We start from the raw sequence: 12,038 nt of genomic DNA, 5'->3' as shown, positions 1-12,038 counted from the left end.
AATATTTTTAAACGATCTACGCCGTAATGAAATGAACATGAAATTAGCAGGCGGCTGTAAATAGGCTATAAGCCGATGTGTGGAATATTTCTGTTACAACAAAATCTTCATCTTTCAAATGCCTTTCATAAAGTTCTACTTATAACGAAAACTAGAAATTTTCAAAATTCTGAAATTGTCTCTATTATTCACTATGTCAATCTCTGCGCTATGATTAATGATTATTAAGGTTAATGTCTTTCAAGTACAGGTAAATGCTGGAATGCAACTTGCATGCCGTAAACAAGTGAAAGGACTAGAAGAGTTTTGTTGTTATAATGCTTGCAGCAAAACCACATACATCCCACTACTGCATAGTAACACTTTATATACATAGCGCATACATGCACATATACACTACATAGCCGCATGTATTCATGTAAGTGTGTGTGAATGTATCGCAGACAAAAGCAAATTTTAGTAACAGATGAAAAAAGTGTTTGCCTAAGGGACCCAGCATTGCCCAATTGGACTACTAGCATTAAGCAGAGTGCACTTGTGTTGAGCTTTCGTAATCCATTCGCACATTCTACGCCATTTTAAGTCTTTTACTGCCTCATCTGCCCTATTTCTGTTGGCTCTCCTATCCAGAGCCACTTAACGCCGGCCAACATTGGCAATTCGAATAGCTAAACCTACGCCAGAAGAGTAGCGTCTGATAAAGGCTACTAAAACATCATCAAGCAGCGTTACTACAGCACAATGTTTGGCAATTCAATTACTTGGAGTATGAAACCATCACTTTTCAGGCCGTAAATAACATTGACTTGTAGCGCTCTGGCTATTTTTAAGCAGTTAACCCAATACTGATTTTTGTATTTTTTTTTTTTGCACGGGCGTTTTGCAGCGCGCTCCCTCAAATGGTCCTATGAAACCAGAACAAGTTTATTATTAGCACACGTACCTACTGCCAAGCATTTCTTTTAAGGGCAGGAAAAGCGAATTAGTCGCCACTCATACGCCGTACTCTTCCTTAGCCTTTTCAAAGTCTTTATTATTGCATCGCATGTTGTCGCCCATTTTTCGCTGTATCGCAGCATGAATTTCACAAATGACTCTGACGTGTAGCTTCCGCCAAATATATTGCAAAACTTGTATCTTTTTCTACTCTTCTCCTCAGTTCACAGTAGACGCAAATAGGATCTTGATCGAATTTGAACAGATGGAGGTATGTTTTAAAGTATCCGTGCCCAGTTAGAAAGGGAGTCAGGTGAAAATTTAGCACTTCAAGTATGGGTATTTTACGTACTACGGAGCGTTTCGTCCCATTCCCAGGAATAATTGAGTGCATTCCCGCAGCTCCCAGCACTGATTCATCTAAAACAATGTTAAAGGCGCAGCATAATCGAAACGTTATCTTATTGCTACGAACGAGCATTGCGTGGTCAGATGCCAGATAGGAGCCCCGTATAGGATTTTACTCATTACAAATGGAGGGACCTACAGTTTCAAGCCAACTCCGAACGGCAGTTATTTTTACGAGGAGCTTTTTCATGGCAGAAATACACTCGGAGGTATGCCATTGTCTGCCGAGGGGCGACCGCTATTAGAATGTTTTTCTTAGTTTTGGTGTTTTACCGAGATTCGAACCTACGTTCTCTCTGTGAATTCCGAATGGTAGTCATGCACCAACCCATTCGGCTATGGCGGCCGCCAATCTTGGCTTACGTGCCTTTAAAATACAGCTCGTGCAAGTATTAAAGACAAATGTTGGCATCGCATTTTTGCCTGATCATTCAGATTGATTGGAAAAATTAATCCAAAATAGGACTGATCGAATGGATCATGTAGCTTGTAGCCACGGCGGACATATGCTGGACATCATATTCGAAAAATAAATTCCATGAGAACAAGAAAAAAATTCCTTCCAATAATATTTCTGTTGTGTATGTATTATAATTTTAAGTTCTCAAGCTTGCCACCACACGTCTTTACTCAAGAATTTCAAATGGATTCTGCTGCATATATCGAGGCTCTAGAGACAGTAGTAAAACCGTAAACACTAGTATACATGGTGACAGCCCATACACGGCGGTCCTCGCTTCTTCGGGATCGAACGACTAAGTTGGGATCTAAGCTGTCGTGGTGGATGGGAGTTTGCGGATAAGTTTTAACAAATAAGCAACTTCCAACAAGGAGCGCTATAGAAGAAGGGAAGTCCTATAAGGCTTCTGTGTCAAAGCTTAGCAAACACCGCCTTCAATGCGTTAAAGTCCCACACCACGGCTTCGGTCACAGGCTCTTAATGTTTCGTCTCCTCTATACGAAAAAAACAAAAACAGTCCATACATCGTTCAGCAAGACTCTGCTCCCTCACACAAAACGATGGCGACACAAGATTGGATAGCTGAAAATGTCCCAACTTATGACCGTCGAACTCTGGATTATTACGTATAGACGCCCTAGTTGAACGGAAACCAATAAGCATCCTCATAACACCATTTCTTCCCGGAAGGCTACAATTAATACCATTATGGTCAATATGTATAAGGAGCATTCCCTTTCTGGACTCGGATCGAGGAGGTTATTACAGCTATTTTTTGCATAAGCTAATGTTGTGAAGTTTCATTAAATTTGTTTCAAATTGTTCTCAAATACCGTGCGCACCCTGTATTGACAATAACACAACAAAGACGATTGAACTATAATAGACAGCCGGTAGCGTTAATCGGGATTAACGACTTAATTCGGAATTATCTCAGGAATTAAGTGCAACTAATGCATTTGGCAATTATACATATTTAATTCTCATAATTTAAGCGGATTAGGCAAATTTTTGATGCCAACATTGGTGATAATGACAGTTAATATCTATTGTGAATGAAAAGCAATGAAACATTTTAAGAGAAGAACAAGAAAGACTGGATGCAATGCTACTTTACGCTAACACGTTCGAAATTATTTTCATTGATTTGATATTTCGGAGTAGTTTGAAAAATTGCAATTTACGATTTTTTATTAATAAATATTTTTTAGTATCAGGGGAGCTAATACTCGTACCCAAAAAGCAAATCAGTTGTTTACTAGTCCGCATAACAATCGCCTGTCACATTACAATTTTGATCAGAATTAGCTGCGCCTGTAATCTCGATCAACGACATCGTCGGTCTAGACTATAACGGCCATGCAAAACGAATGCATCATACTGACATCGAAAATTTCGTCAAAAAAGTCAACGGAATTTATTACATTAACAAAATCTGATTTTCAAAAACCAAGACTGCATTAATTTTTTTTTTAATTTCAAAACAAACAGCCCTAACTTCAAATTTTCCCTACACTGCATATCAAGGGAATCAATATAGACCACTTTGTGAACCATTTGCGCTAATTACTTTAAATGCTTTTCTAGATAAACGCACGATAAAATGGAAGGGTTTAAATTTCCAACAATAACAGAAAATGTCTATTCAACACCCCAATGGCACATTTTAGGCATTCCCACTGGGTATGCTTAAAAGCGCGCGCAATCTACCAAACTTGCCCCAGGCAATTGAAAAAAATTGCCCTAGGAAAATATTTGCTAGACAGCGGTAAATCTGTGGTGTAAATGGTATTTATTATGGAACGAAACATTTAGGGACACACATGCATATGCATACATACAAACATAGATATGTATATGTGTATGCAGTTTTCCCAAAGCGCAAAATGAAATATGTAAAAAAGAGAACAACTAATCTCGCCTAATGGGCAACGCGCCAAACCATTTGAGCACTGGCAAACCGCTTCAGAAATTTGCCGTACAGGCCAAGCAGATAAATAAAGATGTCGTTGACGAAAATTTTACTCGACCAAAAAAAAGGGAAATGTTAATATTAAATTTCAGTATGCGAAAATTCCTGTAAAACCAAAATCAAAACACAGTTGAAAATCAGAAAAAAAAAAGAAGAAGTACACTTCACACCAGACAAATGAAGACATACGCCAGAGGCGAACAATTGAAATCGTAGGTATGTATGTGCATATGCGAATTTCACGCTTTAAAGTTCACTCTTAGCAATTGGATCTAACACACATATGTATGTATATATATATCTACAGTTCAAACATGCAAAGTCACGCAGATGTATCCAACCTACGGCCATATCGCTTTGTCATCCTTTGCTGCTTTCGCCAACAGTCATTGATTACTTTCACGCTAGTTGTTTACCAGCCAGCCTTAGCTACTTTCCAGCTTGATTGGTTGGTGGTGTGGATTTGTAATTTTGATCACGTGCCTATTTATCGCTAAGAAATGCAGGCGCCTTTTCTGGTTGGTTATTAAAAATTAAAATTATGTATTTGAACAAAGAGATGGGATATCAGTACAGAATGTCTGAATTTATTGGTCATTGTTCGTGACTTTAGATTCAAATTTTCCACATGAATTGTTGAAGTAAGCCATCATTTAAATTTTTCCATTGCGCGGAAAATATTCAAAAATTGTTTACATTTTTATGATACCCTTTTGCTCTCTCTACATTATTATGAATTTTTTGTGGTGGGAGTCACGTTCCGATTTGGCGAATGTTTCACAGATACAATCTAATTAAGGGGTTAGGGGTAAATTATGATTTTCAATAATTCTGTTTTGCTAGTCAATTGCTTTATTTTACAAAAATAAAATCATAGCATGAATACATCATGTTTCGACTTGATTTTAGCAAAATTAAAAAAAATATATATAATTGTAAAAGTTATCGCTGTTTGTGGGGAGCCCGTTTCTCCAGAAGCCCCTTGCGGTGATCATCACAAGTCGTTGAAGATTCATCTAAAATAAATCGGACAAGAGAAATAAGTTTTATTTATAGACAACCTTGTGCCTGATCGAGTTTTTTCACAATTAACAATATGGTGGCCTCAGGAAATATTTTTCAGATTTTCATGGGAAAACCCGAATTAATTGTTAAAAAAATCGAATTTTGTTTTCTATCAGGCACGAGATTTTTATGTTTTTCAACAGCAGTATAAATTTTATTGAAATCTACCAAGCGGTTTTAAGTTACAGTGATCGCCAGTTCAAAAAACATATTTTTGAGAAAAACGCATTTAGACAACACAGCCGATGATCCTAAGGCCCATTGTAATACCTGCATTTGATTCTTATCCCATAACTAAGTTGCTTAAACCCCTTAGATCTTTTTAAGAAGGTATCTAGTCCCACCAGTGAAACATTTTGCAAATATCCCAGGTCTTCAAAGAAATAATCGCCAAGATATTTGGTACGGCTTCTTTGAAGTGCAGGACATTTACAGGGGAGGGAATTCATCCCCACAGCTCCTGCAGAAGTCATTGTGAGGTACACCTATTCTACTGGCTATGACGCCAATAGCGCAGTGACCCGTTATAACACCTGTGAGTACGCTGGTAGTTGATCTGTTGAATCCAAGCAGATATTTTGCCCCTTTAAGATACAGCTTGGCCAGACCGCTTTGGAAGTCCTGCAGTTGGTAGTCAGAAACCATCTTCTATTGGTTTTTGCGATTACGCTCAAGTCAATCGCAGGGTATAGTTCATTTAAAGGAATGTTTATGTCCGCTACCACTCGCTGAAGGTCAAGCTCAGCTTTCAATTCTCTCAACCCAGAGTGGCCGGGAATCCAACAAAGTGAGGTGTTGTGTTGTTGGATAAGCGAGACCGACCTCCAGTGCCTCGATCGCTGCTTGACTATCAACCAAAATGGTAAGGTTTGCTGTAGGTAAGTCCATCAGTCCTATCGTTTTTCCTGCTTGATCTATAGCGTAGATCTCAGCTTGGAAGACGCTACATCAGTCTGGGAGCCTAAATGAGCGATTTAAGTATAATTATTCCGAGTACACTACCGATGCAGTGCCATTGTCCACCTTTCCACCATAAATAGGGTGACTACTATCGTCTGATTTGTCTGGTCTGTCAATCATTCCTGCCAGGTATTCGGATTGAATCCAAAATTGGCTACGTTGTTGGCCGAACCGGCGTCGTCCTGTTGCACCCCTGAGCACATTGTTGGCCACGTCAAACTCGACCTCCTCATCGTCCTGCGCTTTCCTTACGCCAAACCAAATTTTGTTGTCCATTTTTTCCAGAGGCTCGATACTTTCCCCCGCGATTTGGAGAAGAAAGGACACACTATTCATTTTTATAATAGAGTCGGGCCATTTCTCCAAATGCAGGTTTACCGCGGTTTCTTAGTTCAGCCACCAACGCAATTTCCAGGTGACCCCGTGCCACCTCATTAAATGCGTGTTTTGCTGATTTGGGCTTTACCGCTTTCATCTTGTGAACGATTGTGCTTCACGCCTTCTGCCTTCTGGGTTGCCTGGAACGCCAGGTACTCGTCGATCACCTTTTGGTACCTTGCCTTATCGGCCTTACGCATACCGGCAGCACGCCAACAATTGTTACTTGACTAGAGGCCAAGAGCTCATCCTCTGAGGGAGTTCCCTACATTGTTCGCTAGTGTCCGTCCGTTTGGCCCATTTGTTCGTCCGTTTTTCCGTCTGCTCGTCTGTCCGTTTGTTAACGATATCCGAATTTTTGAGTTTTTGATTATTCATTTTACGCTTCTTGACAGGTTCCCTCGAGGGGACAAAAACAACACTTCACAAGAATTTTTATCACACACAATTTAACAAAACCAAAAATCCGTTAAAAATTATATTTTCTTGAAACATTCAAAACTACATTTCCGGTCTACTGACTTACATCCGTTTAGCGCAACAAATAATTCTGAATCGTACAACTGACAATCAGATGTCGCCCGAAGCGGCCTTTGTAAACAACAGCTGACATCAGCTGATAACGAATGAACAATAAATAATTCAGTACTTACAGTTAATTAAATTTCGTAGTGGTCAGCAGTTATTGAAAAATACGGAAAAAGAATATTTTATATGTTTTAAGTCGTAAAAATGTCCTGCTTTGGCTGCAGCAAAAAGTATGGACTTTTCACAAAGGAGGTAATTTCTACATTCACTAAAATCAACACAATTTAAAGAAATTTCTTTTGTTGCCCCGCATAAAGCACGGCTGCCCCAATTGTGGTTACTCGTACTGCATTAAATGCCTCAAACGGCCTATGCCAGTGCCACGACACGGTGGTAAGGTGCTTAATGTGTGTCTGATATGCTATGACAAGCTTTCAAAAGAGCAATCGACCGAGAAGGTCGTTGACATCGACGCATTGCCTGGTACATTGGTGACAAAGGCAAAAGGAAATAAAAACACAGATCCCCTAGTTGCAGCAGCAGCAGCGTTGCTAGAGTAAATTACTACTTAAATATTGAAATTATAAATTATGCTTATTAGAACAACTATGCTTTCAGAGATGATCCGCCGCCTGATCTGGGTGAAGTTCTCGCACCTATCTCAAACTCTGTTACTGCTGCTGAAGTCACACATTCCAATACAGAAAATGCTGACATCGAGGATAATCTTGACACCGTAATTTCGAAACGTTTAAAGGATCTGAAAACTATTGATAATCCTGGCACGGACGACGAAATACGCGCGCGGCTTGAGAATTTAAATGGCATGCCACAAAAGGATTATTCCAAAAAAGACTTACTTCTCTCTACAGACGAGCGCACGGATCAACAAAAAATGCAAGATCTTCTTGAGCAATTTATGGGTGAAACCCAAATCGATAGGCAAATAGCAAATGAGCGCAGCGACAATATCTCAGATATTGAAAGACGCTTGAGGGCTTTAAGAGAGCAACCAGTGGATAGTGCAATCAGCTCCAATCTAGGAGCTTCCCAGAAAGAAAACTCGCCAGACACCAATACGCCTAGTGATAATGAAGACGATGAAACGGTTTTGAAAGCCGTTATGGAAAAGGTAGGAGAAAAATAGCGAACCGCGCGCAAAATTTTTATTACACGAGTATGTATTCTTTAGTATTTGGCGGAATCACGTCTGCCTGCACCACCCCCAGACTTGGAAGTTGAATTGGCCTCGAGCGTGCCAGCACCTCCAGCAGGCACACGGCCCGGCGATCTCGAAGAATTACCATGGTGCAATATCTGCAACGAAGATGCGGTGTACCGATGCAAAGGCTGTGATGGTGAACTATTTTGTGCGCAATGCTATCGCGAGTGTCACGACGACGACGAAGAGTATCGAGCGCACGAAAAACTTTCGTATTCCGCACCTCCAAAATTTAAAGAAAACCACTTCTAGCGCAATGAACTGCACGGGGCTAGCTCAACCACATTACGTAAATATCTGTCTATTCGTATATTAAAATCACGCAACATATATTTAGATGTATTATTTGTTAAGCATTTAGCATAATAATGCGGGATACAAATTAAGAATTCGTATAAAAGGTTCTTTTACTTTACGATGACTTATAATAGAGTATATATTTGTATGGGTACATATACTTTATGTACATTTGTAAGGATATGGTGAACAGTAGTTTATACTTAAAAACAACAAACAATTATTATATATATATTAATATTTAACTGTAGAATAATAGTTCCTTTTTTTCGATTTGAATTTCGTTGAAAACCAATGTTAAGTGTGTAACAAATTTCAATATTGAATTAGGATATCTACCTTGTCATAGATAGTAAATTTTGTTCTACAAAATTGCTAAATCTTTCTGTCCGTTAACTTATAATATAACCATCATTTTGTAAGGGCACGTATTATTCCATCCCCATCGGAAATTACCGCTTCCAGAACGTAGTTCTCCAATTTAATTGATACGCTTCCGACATTTAACTTAAATTTTTGTCATTCGAATACGGTTACGTGATATTGCAGCAAATATGTTATAGGATAGTCCAACCAAGTAAATGCGACATTAAATGCGCAATTTCTCTAGAAATTTAGGCACTAAATGTTGCGCTGAGTAGCGGTCGAATGTAAAGTATTCGAAAAATGTGTCTCTCTGACGCCGAAATAGTTCCGGATTGCGACACCAATTGTACAGCATCTTAATTAGCTGATTGGAAGTGTTGTATAAATTCTCTTTTGGATATATTTCGGGGTATACGAGTTTATTAGGCGCAATCGGCATACAGCCGCAATATGTCGCTTCCAACCTGCAACCAAAAAAACAAATCGTTAAATTTTTCACATAGAAATAATTTACTTTGCACATACATAGCAACGCCGTAGAACTCATGCCCTGCCGTTGAAATTACAACGTCACCGGACAACAGTGTCTTAATGTACTTATCACGCGGCAAGAAGCCAAAGTTTATCAATTTTGCACCTAGCTTATCTTGTAAACCATCGAAGGACTCTGGTGCCGCCTGATAGTTCTCGCCACATATGGTCACTTTGAAATCCACTTGCCGCTTGTTCAGTTCCAACAGCACCTCCACCAATAGTTTTGGATTTTTGTCGTGCTCCCAGCGATGTGGCCAAATCAAATGCAAACAGTCTTTATCACTCATCAACGCAGTTAGAGATGGCTCTGCGCCGCCGATCATCAGTCGTTTATTAGGGAAGGCATGGAATTTAATGGGATAGTATAACACTTCGCACTTTTTCTCAATTTTCTCGCGTATATGCTTCAATTTAAAATCGGGTTGAATATTGAGGAACGGCGTGATGCTATCCAGAAAGGAAGTGCGATTGAAATTTGAGTTGAAAACTATATTGTCGGCTGCAAGGCTGTGTAAGAAAACAACCATATATTACAGAAATCAAAATAAATTAAAGCATCATTTAATAAAACCTACCAAGTAAGTATTTGATTCAAACCGTATTGGCAATCGCGCTCCTTCACCTCACGCACCGGGTAAACCAATTGATTTTCGTGGAAGTAGACAATCTTTTTGCAGCTTACTAAATCCGGGCGCACGCCTAGTAATTCGGCTAAATTCAGCACCGAACTGGTGAAGAGCACTTTGTACTCATGATCTACTGGTATGATTTGCGAGAAGTAAAGCGCACCGGTACGCGCACGCCAGTGCCATTTTTTCGCCGGCAGACTAAATATTTCATAGTCGCATATGTTTAAACCTATGCCAATGCATAATATAATCAATATTAAGAAACAAAATATATAAAGTGATAGGAGCAACTGCAAATGCTGCGACCGGCACTCTGCGGTTCACTACTCACATTCAATAATCGTGTCTATCAACTGCTTGTGGCTACCTCCATAAAACGGTTCTACGATCAATATCGACGGCTTTGACATGACAGCTCGCTGAAAAAGCAATTTTTTAATTAAACTTTCCGCATTAATAAAAATATGTTTTAGTTTGCACAAATATAAAAATTTGTGTGTACCTTATCTGTTTGCGGAACAAAATCACTTGTCCGTGGTGTGAGTGAGTTAGAGTTGCATCAATTGGGATGAATTGATTAAGAAATAATTTTAGTTCAGTTTTTAAAAAGGGCACTTCCCATTACAGCCACGATAGCTTTGCTTACTATATAATACCCAAGTGCTTGGACCTAATTCAAACATTATTATACACAAATGTAGTCAATGTATCAGCGTATGGATTTATAGTATTTTTTAAAAATTGTTCAATAACACAAAGAAAAACGATCTGAAATACCATAAAAAATTAGTCATTCGATTTTACACCTATGGACTAAACTATTTTCATTTATAATTAAGTAAATTTTTAATATGGCTTATTTTGTCCGAGAAAATTTGGCAGCACCAATTCACAAACAGCTGTTTTTGTTGTTGTTTTTTTTTGCAAACTTTGAACATCAAAATTAACTCATCCCATATGTAGGTGATTATTTAAGTTTTAATTTGAAGAATACTGCAACTCAAAAAATTCAAGGCCATCAATAAGTGTAACCAAATGCCATGAATGAAAGCAGCGAAAGTAACAGCAGCCAGGGGACTTCTGGTGCACCTGTTCCTCTACCGCATATACCAATTATAACCTCAGTGAGTTGTTGTCTTATACTCTCTGTGGTTTATGTCGCCAGTTTATATGTGTGGAACACTAAGCACAATCGTGACCACCCGACAACGGTTAAGCGACGCTTCTTCAGCGTGTCGGTTGTAATGCTAATTGCACCACTTTTTGTATATAAATTTTCTTCACCTGAGCTATTGGAACGCGTCACCTTTGCCGAACTCTTAGGTTTACGTTTGCAAGGACTATTCCCAGCCATTGTAATACCGTGCTTGCTAACAATATTGTTATTTTTGGGGCCACTATGCGTACAAATGCAAAATGAGTCGCTAAAAGTGTTTGCCGGTAAGTGTGTGATTTGGAGTAATGTCAGTTTAATGCGTAAGACATGTTATGTTTTAGATCCTGACTATTGGATCGGTTCATTTAAAAATATACTCTGGATACGTAATCACGTTATGGCCCCACTCAGTGAGGAATTCGTTTTCCGGGCTTGTATGATGCCGCTGATCCTGCAGAGTTTCTCACCTTTGACGTCTGTCTTCATAACGCCACTATTCTTTGGCACAGCGCATATACACCATATTGGTGAGCGCCTTAGCTTGGGTATGGAACTAAAAACTGCCATAGTGATATCTTGTAAGTTTGAAATATCTGGCTTTAACAGATTGTGTGCCCAGCTGATTATATTTGTATGACGCTGCACGCAATATATTTAGCTGATTATTACTACATAAACGCTTTCTTCCGTTTTTTAGGCTTTCAGCTAACCTATACAACAATCTTTGGTTTCTACTCAGCTTTCCTGTTCGCGCGCACTGGTCACTTTGTTGCACCATTCCTTGTGCATGCATTTTGCAATCATATGGGCTTACCGGATGTCCAAGATTTGTGGCAGCAACATTTGGTACGCCGTATACTGCTCATTATTTGCTACTTTATTGGGTTTATTGCTTGGATCATACTACTGCCAATCGCTACGCAACCTTCACTATATTCAAACAATTTGTATTGGAATACTTAAATGATGGAGCGGAATGTTCATTGAAATTACATTTGTACACAAATGATTCATGTGACAAATTTTGATTAAGCTTAATATTTTATAAATATGTATTTCTACATATTTGAAATGTAAGAATAATAGTATGCGTTTTTTTATATAATAAATAAATATTTTTTGTTATA

General features: G+C 38.8%; 3 protein-coding genes across 4 annotated transcripts; 2 read left to right on the top strand and 1 right to left on the bottom strand.

Annotated features, from left to right (window-relative positions):
* Window positions 1-6,811: 6,811 nt before the first annotated feature.
* On the top strand, window positions 6,812-8,261 carry LOC128857946 (abscission/NoCut checkpoint regulator). The gene is made up of 4 exons (XM_054093804.1): window positions 6,812-6,959; window positions 7,025-7,263; window positions 7,326-7,839; window positions 7,900-8,261. The coding sequence occupies exons 1-4, from the start codon at window positions 6,912-6,914 to the stop codon at window positions 8,179-8,181; spliced, it is 1,083 nt and encodes a 360-aa protein (XP_053949779.1). The 5' UTR covers window positions 6,812-6,911; the 3' UTR covers window positions 8,182-8,261.
* Window positions 8,262-8,353: 92 nt separating this feature from the next.
* Window positions 8,354-10,563, bottom strand: LOC128857945 (glycosyltransferase-like domain-containing protein 1-like). 2 transcript variants are annotated; one of them, XM_054093803.1, is made up of 5 exons: window positions 10,258-10,563; window positions 10,087-10,174; window positions 9,702-9,984; window positions 9,118-9,633; window positions 8,354-9,056 (listed from the first exon to the last, which is right to left on the bottom strand). In XM_054093803.1, the coding sequence occupies exons 2-5, from the start codon at window positions 10,163-10,165 to the stop codon at window positions 8,816-8,818; spliced, it is 1,119 nt and encodes a 372-aa protein (XP_053949778.1). In that variant the 5' UTR covers window positions 10,166-10,174; window positions 10,258-10,563; the 3' UTR covers window positions 8,354-8,815. The 2 variants fall into 2 exon arrangements, with proteins under 2 accessions (XP_053949778.1, XP_053949777.1); XM_054093802.1 differs by lacking the exon at window positions 10,258-10,563 and having other exon boundaries at window positions 10,087-10,251.
* Window positions 10,564-10,669: 106 nt separating this feature from the next.
* Window positions 10,670-12,036, top strand: LOC128857947 (CAAX prenyl protease 2). The gene is made up of 3 exons (XM_054093805.1): window positions 10,670-11,195; window positions 11,253-11,489; window positions 11,609-12,036. Exons 1-3 carry the CDS (start codon window positions 10,796-10,798, stop codon window positions 11,872-11,874), a joined length of 903 nt encoding a protein of 300 aa, XP_053949780.1. The 5' UTR covers window positions 10,670-10,795; the 3' UTR covers window positions 11,875-12,036.
* The last annotated feature ends 2 nt before the right edge of the window (window positions 12,037-12,038 follow it).

The sequence above is a fragment of the Anastrepha ludens genome, chromosome 3, assembly GCF_028408465.1.
Source record: "Anastrepha ludens isolate Willacy chromosome 3, idAnaLude1.1, whole genome shotgun sequence".
NCBI lineage: Eukaryota > Metazoa > Arthropoda > Insecta > Diptera > Tephritidae > Anastrepha > Anastrepha ludens.
The sequence above is the reverse complement of the archived record's forward strand: the minus strand, read 5'-3'. Positions and strand labels throughout refer to the sequence as shown.